This window comes from Marmota monax, unplaced genomic scaffold, assembly GCF_021218885.2.
Source record: "Marmota monax isolate L192 unplaced genomic scaffold, Marmota_monax_Labrador192_F-V1.1 WCK01_AAM20220418_F8-fsc00048, whole genome shotgun sequence".
Lineage (NCBI taxonomy): Eukaryota > Metazoa > Chordata > Mammalia > Rodentia > Sciuridae > Marmota > Marmota monax.
In genome coordinates this window covers 5545222-5557451 of record NW_026694895.1, presented here as the reverse complement: position 1 = coordinate 5557451, position 12230 = coordinate 5545222, and the positions used below count along the sequence as shown (strand labels likewise).

At 37.2% G+C, this 12230-nt stretch overlaps 1 protein-coding gene and 1 non-coding gene across 9 annotated transcripts in view; both read left to right on the top strand.

Annotated features, from left to right (window-relative positions):
- Fmnl2 (formin like 2) overlaps nucleotides 1–12230 on the top strand; it is a 283661-nt gene that overhangs the window by 194053 nt on the left and 77378 nt on the right. For all 8 annotated transcript variants that reach the window (XM_058573498.1, XM_058573496.1, XM_058573497.1 and 5 more), the window contains exon 6: nucleotides 1630–1782. In XM_058573498.1, coding sequence (XP_058429481.1) covers nucleotides 1630–1782 — 153 coding nt within the window. The remainder of the gene's footprint in view (nucleotides 1–1629; nucleotides 1783–12230) is intronic.
- LOC124080901 (small nucleolar RNA SNORA73 family) lies at nucleotides 8135–8339 on the top strand. Its single transcript, XR_006847898.1, has one exon. It is a non-coding gene; the product is annotated as a small nucleolar RNA SNORA73 family (small nucleolar RNA).

Genomic DNA, 12230 nt, shown 5'->3' with positions numbered 1-12230 from the left:
CATGTTGTATATTCTGTGTTTGCTATAACGAATGCTTTATATATGACAATGCAGCTTGTAAACTAGATTTCCCAGATGTGCCTTCATATAGGATGAATGAGCAAAGGTTGTGGTGCTGTGTTGGTATTCTTGTAGTCTACAGCGTAAGACAGTAGCCCACAAAAGTTCAAAACTCAAAGAGTTCTTGTTTCCTAATCTTGTAATTTGGATTTTGTTTTGGTATTAGCTTTAAACTTTTTGCTATTAGCTTTCATTTGGTTTTGCTTTACTTAGATAATAAATTACATAATATAGTTGGTCTTTTGTATTAATGAAATAAAAAATTTCCTTCTATTCCTTGGCATATCTCAGTTTCCCAGCCTATAGAATGTGAAACAATAGGCTTAGATCCTATCTCTAAAATAGAAGCATTCATTAAGGTGCATGTTTCCTTTTTCCATGTGAGAGTAGGGGCGATAGATGCTGGATGGCTGAATGATTCGAGGGCTGCAGGGGGATCTGGTGAGCTTGTCAATTTCATGAGTGATCCCTTTGACTTAAACCTCTAGTCTTAATGATAGCTTTCTCTTTTTTGTATTCAAAAGTTTTCTTAGATTACCCTGTTCTGCCTCTTTTTTGTTGAGTATTTCTCTTGCTTCAAAAAGCATGCCAACATTTTCATCAGATCTCTGCAGTGGCTTTGTGCATCAGTCTCTGAGGATCAGGCTTTAATAGCTGGAAAAGTATCACCTAGTTTTCAGATGACTATTCTAATGATACTTTTATTTTGGCAGTCATATTTTTATTTAAAAAAATCATCAATCATTTCCAGTATATGTTATTTTTCTTTTGCAGTATTTTCTAAGATATTCTGGAGATATTAATTATAGCTCCCTTTATTCTACTGCTCAATCAGGTGTTGTGGAATTGTAGGTAGAAATAATTAATACAGTGGTTTTTGCTGCTGCTTTGGTTTTGAGAAAGCAGAGCTACTGATTTTATGAGGAAAAAAGATTCATGGAACACAAAGGTCTGTCTGTTTAAAGACTTTGTTCCTAAAACTGTACAAGAATGAGCAACTTAACTTGCCATTTATTCTAACATGGTTAGCATGAGTAATAACCTCAAAAAATGTCAGAGAAACAACAGTCTTGCTTTTAAAAGCACCACATTGGGAAAAGATTCCAAAATCAAAGCAAATCCATAACTTCGCTACTAATGTATCACATATGGTTGGAAAAGTATACTTGCCAACACACTAGGAGAGAATGCTCAGTGAAAATTGATGGGTAGGAATAAATTAGCATAAGCCTAACATATTGACTTGTTAAAGCAAAATGAAGACAGCTGTAGGACTCCCCCATTTCTATCATAGCATTTTAGCAATTGGTAAGCTAATAAACCCTATATTAAAATACAAATCACTATTTAATTTTTTGTTTGTTGTTCCATGATTCTTTTGCCAGCCTAGTATTTGTCATCTGTGCTTTCAATCTGACTCCGTAGAAATTCTTTTGTATTTCCTTTTTAGTTCTGTCTGCAAATACATACCAAGATGTAAATAAATGTATACATACACAGCAAATGTGCCTATGTACATGTGTGAAAGTGAATTTTTAAGTCTTCAATGACATTCCTCTTTTGTTTTAGTTTTGACTTCGAAAGTGTGGAAAGTACAGTGGAAAGTTCAGTGGACAAATCCAAGCCCTGGAGTAGGTCCATCGAGGACCTGCACAGAGGGAGCAACCTGCCATCACCCGTGGGCAACAGTGTATCCCGTTCTGGAAGACACTCGGCACTGCGGTAAGTGCCTTTCATCAGGAAGCAGCTTTGGTAGGATGCACAGGTGCAGCAGGGTCCCTCCCTCCTCTGCTGATCCAGGGCAGTGGTACACTCACTGCCTGGACTGTATCAGACTGATACAGTGCATCATGCTGCATAGCACTCCATTTCCAGTGATGCTAATGAAAGTTTCTTTAGGAGTTCATGGGCTCTTACTTTGGCCTGTACTCTATAGTGCTGTATATCTTCCTGGAAATACTATACTTTGATTGAGCACAGAAAGTCAGAAAATTCTGCTGCCACATGATAGAAGAGAGTAGCCCTCATAGCAGGTAAGTTTCTGAAACTGGGTAGCTGTTGACATCATGATGTAGGCACTCTTTCTAGGATAGAGGCAGCACTTTGAGGTCTGAGCATCTAAAGATCCCCTTGTTGCTTTTCATACCCTTCTGGGCCTGTTTTCCTCCACTGGTCTGTGAAGCTCAGGTCTGTGTTCTAGTCATTGGTGTAGAATGCTTGAGTGTTGATGATGATGATGATGATGATGATTTTAAATGTTTAGGCAGTATTCCTTTGGTTAAATGTGCTTCAGTCATCAACTTATATTTCCTCCTTAAGATTTTCTCTTAAATCCTTCCTCACTGAAATACCACCATGATGAGGGAGGATTGATACTGACCACCTATATGTGTTATTGGTGTAATGTCAGTGAGGTTGTTCATTCACTAATACTCGCGATCATTCATCAATAGAAAAATATTTTTGAGCTTTTGTAAGTTGCCAGATAATGCAGAGTTAATTTACATTGTAAGTAAATCAACACTCTTGCCTGTGAAGATAGAGATATCATTTGGAGCAAGTACACGGAGGTTTCTATGGTCCATGAGTTTAATAAAAAAAAAAAACAAACTTATTAATAAGATCCTCACTCCCACATGTTGTTTATTCTTTGTAGATTAATAATTTACTTTCACTTATTTTAAGCGTGATGTGGTGAAGGAACATTAATTCTCTAAGGGTTTATTAACATTAGTGTGTCTTTTGGGTCATTGTAGTAGAGTCTGAGTGTCATGTTACAGTTAGTGACAATGTGACTTTCATACCTGTCACATTTGGTTGCCTTTTAATTAACTTGTCCCTTTGACTTGCTTTTGATTATAGAAACTTAAAATCTCTACAATGAAGTTCAGTTCTGCTGAAGGACTTGATGTTTGATTATGATGGCTCCAATAAGCCATTTGAAACTTTCCTGTTTAGAAAAGCCAAAAATGCCAGTAAGTTTAATGTGAATTAATTAAAAATGATTAAAGAGCGGTGTTTCAATTCACCTCCTGGTATTTGCATTGGGCCAAGGGCAATATAACCTGCTAGTCTGCATCAACTTCAAATGTGGGCAGAAGAATATACAGCCTGATTTGGAAGTTAAAGAAAAGCCAACTGTGCCTAAAGAATTTCATAATCACCTTGGTACTGAAATGGAAATTCTTACCACTAGTTTAACTATAATTATATATATGGGTTTAATTTGCAAAGAACATTTTAATTTGGTTTTCTATTATTCCTTACTTAGAAAGTATCTTATATCTGCCAGCTCCCACCCTAACAAGATTCATTTTTTTGACTAATAATATATTAAATGATTAAAAACATTTTAATGAAGACTTTTCCTTATGAACACATACTTTCCAGTAAAATGGAAGAATCAGGAAAATAAAAGAAATGTCCCAGGCCCAAGCAGGGACGTGACCCTGGATCCTGGAAGGTTAGGTACAGTCATCAAAGCCAAGCCTGAGCTGCTCAAGGTATCCTGCTACCATTCATTTTTAATTGGAAATATAGACCAAAAGTATGAAGCTAGACATGATGGAAATCGTATCTGGAGAAACACAAGAATACATGACTTTTCTGATTGGCAGGTGTGCTGGAAGATGATCATGTAAGAAACCAACATCACATTCTTCAATTTTGTTTCAATAGTTTCAAGCTCAGGAAGGAAAATAATTGAATTTCATTGGACTCTGTTTCATCGTTTCTAGTATTTTAAGAAAGTCAACATGGCAGTAGTTTTCATGCCCTTACTGGCTGGAAGCTTAGATTTTTCTTTTTAGTGATGATATTCAGCTCTTGTGGTTCATGGATTTGTGCCTGGGGTCATTGAATATTGTCTGTGACTTACAGAAACAGCAATCAGATGTACGGGCATGTTGCTCTTCATATACCCAAAGATTGTTTACATTTTTTCTCCTCCTCCTCCTCTCCCCTTTTGTCCTCTGCTCTCCACACTGCCTTCACGTTTTGACTTTCCTTTTTCTCCTTTTTCCTTCTGCCATTTCATTTCTGATTGTCTTCTCTACTTTGTCCTTTCTTGTCCTGCTCTCTCCTCATCCTCTGGTTTTGTTCATCTCTTACACCACCACCAGATTGGTTTCTCTGCCTGAGGATCTCCAGTTCAAATGCCACCAGAGCTGCTTCTCCCCCTGTTGCCTCTGGAGCAGCTTCTCTCTCTTTTTTTTTTTTTTTTTTAATTTTTTATTGTGGGTTGTTCAAAACATTACAAATTTCTTGACATATCATATTCCACACTTTGATTCAAGTGGGTTATGAACTCCCACCTTCACCCCATACACAGATTGCAGATTCACATCAGTTACACATCCATTGATTTACATATTGCCATACTAGTGTCTGTTGTGCTCCGCTGCCTTTCCCATCCTCCCCCTCCCCCTCCCCCCTCCCCACCTCTCCCCTCCCCTCCCCTCCTCTCTCTCTACCCCCTCCACTGTATAACCCTGAGGGTCTCCTTCCATTACCATGCAATTTCCCTTCTCTCTCCCTTTCCCTCCCACCTCTCATCCCTGTTAAATGTTAATCTTCTTCTCCTGCTCTTCGTCCCTACTCTGATCTTAGTTACTCTCCTTATATCAAAGAAGACATTTGGCATTTGTTTTTTAGGGATTGGCTAGCTTCACTTAGCATAATCTGCTCTAATGTCATCCATTTCCCTGTAAATTCTATGATTTTGTCATTTTTTAATGCAGAGTAATACTCCATTGTGTACAAATGCCACATTTTTTTTATCCATTCGTCTATTGAAGGGCATCTAGGTTGGTTCCACAGTCTTGCTATTGTGAACTGTGCTGCTATGAACATCGATGTAGCAGTGTCCCTGTAGCATGCTCTTTTTAGGTCTTTAGGGAATAGACCAAGAAGGGGAATAGCTGGGTCAAATGGTGGCTCCATTTCCAGCTTTCCAAGAAATCTCCATACTGCTTTCCAAATTGGCTGCACCAATCTTCAGTCCCACCAGCAATGTACAAGTGTACCCTTTTCCCCACATCCTCGCCAGCACTTGTTGTTGTTTGACTTCCTAATGGCTGCCAATCTTACTGGAGTGAGATGGTATCTTAGGGTGGTTTTGATTTGCATTTCTCTGACTGCTAGAGATGTTGAGCATTTTTTCATGTACTTGTTGATTGACTGTATGTCCTCCTCTGAGAAGTGTCTGCTCAGGTCCTTGGCCCATTTGTTGATTGGGTTGTTTGTTCTCTTATTGTCTAATTTTTTGAGTTCTAGCAGACCCAAAAGGCTCTACAAAGAAACTATTAGAGCTAATAAATGAATTCAGCAAAGTGGCAGGATATAAAATCAACACGCATAAATCAAAGGCATTCCTGTATATCAGCGACAAATCCTCTGAAATGGAAATGAGGACAACCACTCCATTCACAATATCTTCAAAAAAAAAAAATACTTGGGAATCAACCTAACAAAAGAGGTGAAAGACTTATACAATGAAAACTACAGAACCCTAAAGAGAGAAATAGAAGAAGATCTTAGAAGATGGAAAAATATACCCTGTTCATGGATAGGCAGAACTAACATCATCAAAATGGCGATATTACCAAAAGTTCTCTATAGGTTTAATGCAATGCCAATCAAAATCCCAATGGCATTTCTTGTAGAAATAGATAAAGCAATCATGAAATTCATATGGAAAAATAAAAGACCCAGAATAGCAAAAACAATGCTAAGCAGGAAGTGTGAATCAGGCGGTATAGCGATACCAGACTTCAAACTATACTACAGAGCAATAGTAACAAAAACAGCATGGTACTGGTACCAAAACAGGCGGGTGGACCAATGGTACAGAATAGAGGACACAGAAACCAATCCACAAAACTACAACTATCTTATATTTGATAAAGGGGCTAAAAGCATGCAATGGAGGAAGGATAGCATCTTCAACAAATGGTGCTGGGAAAACTGGAAATCCATATGCCACAAAATGAAACTGAATCCCTTTCTCTCGCCATGCACAAAAGTGAATTCAAAATGGATCAAGGAGCTTGATATCAAATCAGAGACACGCCGTCTGATAGAAGAAAAAGTTGGCTACGATCTACATTCGGTGGGGTCGGGCTCCAAATTCCTCAGTAGGACACCCATAGCACAAAAGTTAATAACTAGAATCAACAAATGGGACTTACTCAAAGTAAAAAGTTTTTTCTCAGCAAAAGAAACAATAAGAGAGGTAAATAGGGAGCCTACACCCTGGGAACAAATCTTTACTCCTCACACTTCAGATAGAGCCCTAATATCCAGAGTATATGGAGCAGCTTCTCTTTACACACTGATGATGAGGCTTCAAACCGGAAAACCTCGTAAGTCATGGGTGAAAGCAACACCCAAGTGAACTGAGATCATGCATGGGGGCAGGGTCCCATAACTGCTCCCCATGTTATAATATGATAACCTATGGCTTAGCACCTACCTACTATCCCCATATAAAGCTCATTGCCTAGTAGAGATTCACACACTGTTATCATATTATGATTCTTCATATTAAGAATTTGAAACTTTAAGATATCATACTTTTATTAATATTATATGACTTTTTTTAACGTTTGTGTTCTGTAGAGATGATTTATTCTGGTAACTTTGTTTAATTTATAAGTGTTTCTATATCCAAATACGCATTTCAGTCCCCTCTTCTTAATCCCCAGATAATAACATATGTGCTATGATCTTATCCAGTGTCAGTTGGCAAAAAGGGTTGGTTAAATTTATAAACCATAATGGGATTTCAGGAAATTTAAAACACTTCATAAATGAGGCTTAATTAAAGAAAAAAAAGCGCTCTAACACAAAGTTTTTAAATAAACTTTGTTAACATATAGTTTCCTCCTTGTATTCAGACTTTAACTATTTAGAATTGATTAATAAACACACACCTTGAATTGTATCAACTATTGAATTTTGCATTACCATACATTTGTCAGCTTGACCAGAAGGAAAATGTTGATATTAATGCAGTAGAAACCTGGTTTGTCTCCAGATCCTGGTTGAGATAGACTTCTGCCAATGTGGCCATAGACCCAGCTAAATTAAATGACGCAGTATATGCACATATGTGCACCTTAGATCTATGAAGACCAATGCTGTATTATTTCATATGTAAGAGAAAGTAGTTTTTAAGTTTTTAGACGGTTGATGCCATTAAACTTGGAATGACATAATAAATGCTCTGAGTTTTTAAGGATGAGTGGAATACTAACTTAGGACCTGGAGGAAGGGACAGATGCAAACTGGGTCTTTTTGAGGATGGCTGGGGTTGGATGCTCCAGGTGGAGGTGAGGTGAAAGAACATGAGATGAGCAAAATTTTTTTCAGAGATGAGGCATGTTCAAGAAAGAGGGAGGAATCTGTCTCTTTGGGGGACAAGCTGTGTGCTGTAACGGAGGTGGAAGGACATGGCATGGAGAAATGGGTTCATAGATCGCAGAACTGGAAAGGCCTAGGTCATCCTGGCTGACCCTTCCCACTATGGGGAAGAACCCCAAGTCCTCATTGCCTTTCATACGTTAACCATGACTAACATTTCTTCTTAACCTCCCCCCACATGAAATTTTACTGTTTCCTAGGACTATTACATGTGGAATGGCAGTTCATGACTGTTTACCACCTATATACTTGATTTTATGTGAAAAAATTAAAAGTTCAAATTTAGGTCCTTATTTGTATATTTTAACTCAATAATCCCATTCCATCATTCTATAATACCATAATATCTTTATGGTAATATTTTTTTTTAGAGTTTTTAAATGACACAAAGATATAGATGTCATTAATATGATTTTTACTGGAGAGAAAACTTTATTGAATGATCGCTCTGTCCCAGACACTGTGCTAAGAGCCCCTGTGATTTATTTCTCAAGGCCTCTTGGAGGTAGCTGTTGTAGGACCTAGTACATCAAACAGTAAGTGAAGGAGATAGAATTTGAATAAAGGTGGCCTGATTCCAGTTCTCCCACTCTGCTTCTTGCCTGCTTATTCATAGGGGCACTCTATGCCCCAAGTAAATATCCTATTTGCTCTAACGGGGATACTCCCTGGGAAGTCACTTTCTTTGGGCTCTGTCCAAGTGACCTAAGGGAGCATAGTCTCTGCCCTGTGATGTACAGTCCCTTAGCACAATGCTGGAGAAGAATCTGGGCCTCGAGTCAAGACCTGCATATCTCTACAACTTGTTGGAGTCTTGTGAACAATGACTAAGGAGACCAACTGCACAGGAAAAGAAAAATATATGTATACTGTTTGCTTATCAGTGTGTTCACATATTCTCACATAGGTTGTTCCCTAAGAGGGGATCTCTGCTTGCTAAGCCCTGGGCCTGTAGCACCCTACAGGAGAAGCTTCAGCTATCCCTTCTTAGAGTTGTGTTTTTTTTTTAGTTCACTCGGTTGTCATATGAAGTAGTATAGAATCTGACTAGTATGTTAGAAGATATTATTGTATTAGAAAAGAAAATCTTATGTAAAAATGAGAAATAATTCCTAAATAAACAACAGGGGCTAAGACAAAACATTCTATTTCTACAATTTTGTCTTTACATGTCTGCAAATGTGAAGACATTGAAAGGAAAGTTTAGTAAATGAAACTGGCTTTTTGCTGAAGGAGATTATGTGTAAGCTTTTCACATTTTTGTTTCTGTGGTGCTTTAGGACGTATACATTGAATATATGCCCATAGCTCAGATAGGCAAAAGCCAGATAATAAAAAGTCCTTGGATTTTGGAGTTTGGCTTTTATTGTGTAGACAGTTCAGCGAGAAAACTGTATGGTATGATCTGACTTTTCAGGCACTGAATATCAGAGGAAAAGATTGCCAAGGTCACTGAGGCTTGGATCTGAGTTACATGGCTCCCTGAAATTTAGAATGTTCAGTGAAGAATATTTTTTAATATTCAAAAACTGAAAAAAAAAATTCAAAAACTGACTTGGTGGTCAAAGAGGTAAAGCAAAGAAGAAAGCTTTGTGTATAATTGATTAGAAGAGAAACAGAAGTACTAATACATACAAAAAAATTGGAAACTGGAAGGAATTTCAAATGTTGCTTAGGTCAAGTGCTCTTTTTGATGATGAGGACTAACTCCTAGGTCTTATTCTCCAGTGTGTTACCTGCTTCCTGCAAATCTGTCTTCATGTTTTAGCTAATGGCTTATATGTTTTATTGGCCTTTATTGCAATCAACACTTTTCTTCACACCAGAATTATTTTCATGATATCTTTAACAGTCATCCTATTAAAGAATATGCGAATACCAACTCTTTACCAGTTTTGCTTTATAAAAATAATTTAGAAGAACTAATCTCTTTGAAGTTCTTCCAAGTTTTTTTTTTTTTAATTTCAACAAGTCACATTTTCAATTTTAATTGTTGAGGGGGAAAATTACCTATATTCTTAATTTCAACCATTATAGTAGCACATAAAAAAGATCTTTGAATTATATGTTAAAAACTCAAGGACTGGGGATATAGCTCAGTTGGTAGAGAGCTTGCCTTGCATTCACAAGACCCTGGGTTCAATCCCCAGGACCGCCCCTGCCTCCCCTCCTCCCCAAAACCAGTTATAGTTGAAGCACTTTTTATCTTCATTTACTACCAGGAGGCTGAACTTGGTTTTGTTCCTTTTCCAGTTTACAGAGGTTAGGAATTTGAGTTCTGAGATGATCATTATCTCCTTTCCTGACCTTTTCTGTCCTTCCCCTAATTATGTAAAATTTGCTCTGATTTAGTGGTCTTCATCAGTAACAGTCATCACCTATGTTCTATTTTGCATGTGTTTCTTCTTGTCCTCATTTATTCAAAAGTTTTTGTCTGGAAGGATACTTATTGAAAAATTTGACTTAAAAGGTAAAAAAGATATTAAGAAAAATATTATTCTCAAGGCTTGAATTTCCTGTCACCCCATAACTGTCACTCAGTGAAGTAGCACTCTCAGCACCTAATTTGAAAGAATAGAGAATATTGTAAAGGAGTAGAAAAATAAGGAATAGTGAGAAATAGGAAACACCTGAATATTATTTCTAAGGGGAAAGAAAAATTGGAGATACTCCTTAACCTGATGCATTGTTGATTTAAAGATTTGAGATGATAGAAATTGCAGTGATCATCTAAAAAATGAAGTCTTTCTGCAGAAATCTTCATGTTAAGTAAAATAAGATAAATCTTCATGTTACATCAAAAGACAAGTATCACGTGTTTTCTCACATATGTAGACTCTAGGAGAAACAAACAAAAAAATGACAATATAAAAGTAGAAGGGGGACTATTAGGAGAGGGAGAGGGAAGAAAGTAATTGAAGGTAATGGGGAGGGTGGATATGCTCAAAGTATATTATATCCATGTATGAAAATGTCACAAAATAGCCCATTTTATAAAACTAATATGCACTAGTAATTAGAAATGTGTGTGCATGCTGAAAAATAAGAAAAAAATGAAGTCTTTCTAAATTTGGCAGACTTTCCAAAAATAATAACTAAAGAAACTTTTCATTTTTCTTTATAGTACATTTGCAATCAGAAATAATCAGAATGTTGTATTGCTATGTTTCAGAGTTTTGTATTTTTTGTTTATTTGAAGTTGTTAAAAGGGAAAAATGTTCTTGGGTTAAAATGTATATTCCAGTTGGGTGCAGTAGTGCATACCTGTAATCCCAGCAACTTTGGAGACATGAGGCAGGAGGATCACAAGTTCGAGGCTAGTCTAGATAACTTAGTGTTACCTTGTCTCAAAAATTAGGAAGGGGAGCGGAGATGTGGCTCACTGTAGAGCGCCCCTGGGTGCAATCCCTAGTACTGGGTGGGGGAAGTACCTTCCAGTTTTTCAGCTGGGAACTTGTTTTAATGACCCTAATAGCAAAAATGGAGACCACTAAATTATATAGCTTGTGTGTGTACAGTATTGGCAAATTTGTAAAATATATTTTAGCACATTTTCAGTATGTCTTTTTTTTTTTTTTTTAGAATTTTAATATTTATTATTTTTTAGTTGTTTGTATGTGGTGCTGAGGATCGAACCCCGGGCCGCACGCATGCCAGGCGAGCGCGCTACAGCTTGAGCCACATCCCCAGCCCCTCAGTATGTCTTTTCTCCAATGGAAAATTGATGGAGAGACTGTGGAACTGGAAAAACAGGTCACCTGGTCAGTGCATTGATGGAGATCTGTCTCATGATTCTTAGATTGTGGACATGATGGGGTTTAGGATCTGCCTCATATGTTGAGATTAAATTTATAATTTCTGTAAAAAGCCTGGCACAATAGTATTCAATGAATGTTATAGTATACGATAAAGAAAAACACTGAAGATGACTCAGCAAATTCCTACAGCTGTGGGCTAGTCCCTTAATGGGCAAGATTGACTATGTACCCAATTTGTGAAGGGTACCTTTCCAAGTTCTAGGGATACAGAAAGATATGTTGAATCATATTTTTATTTGTTGGTGGCTAGAAAGGGACTTTTCCATATTATATCACTATCTCTCTTTTTGAGGGGGGAGTTATCAGGGATTGAACTCAGGGGCACTCAACACAGAGTCACATCCCCAGCTCTTTTTTGTATTTTCTTTAGAGACAGAGTCTCACTGAGTTGCTTAGCACCTTATTTTTTTTTAAAATTTAATTTGTTATATATAATAGCAAAATGCATTAGAATTCATATTACACATATAGAGCACAATTTTTCATATCTCTGGTTGTACACAGAGTAGAGTGACATCATCCGTGTGTTCATACATGTACTTAGGGTAATGATGTCCATCTCATTACACCATCTTTCCCACCCCCATGCTCCTTCCTTTCCCCTCTCTCCCCCTTGCCCTATATAGAGAGTTCCTCTAATTCTCCAGTGCTCCACCCCCAACCCCATTATGAACCAGCATCCTTAAATCAGAGGGAAATGAGGAAAACTACCCCATTTATAATTTCTTCAAAAAAATTAAAATATTTGGGAATCAACTTAATGAAAGAGGTGAAAGACCTCTACAACAAAAACTACAGAATGCTAAAAAAGGAAATTAAAGAAGACTTTAGAAAATGAAAAGATCTACCTTGTTCTTGGATAGGCAGAATTAATATTGTCAAAATGACCATACTACCAAAAGCACTATATAGATTTAATGCAATTCCAAT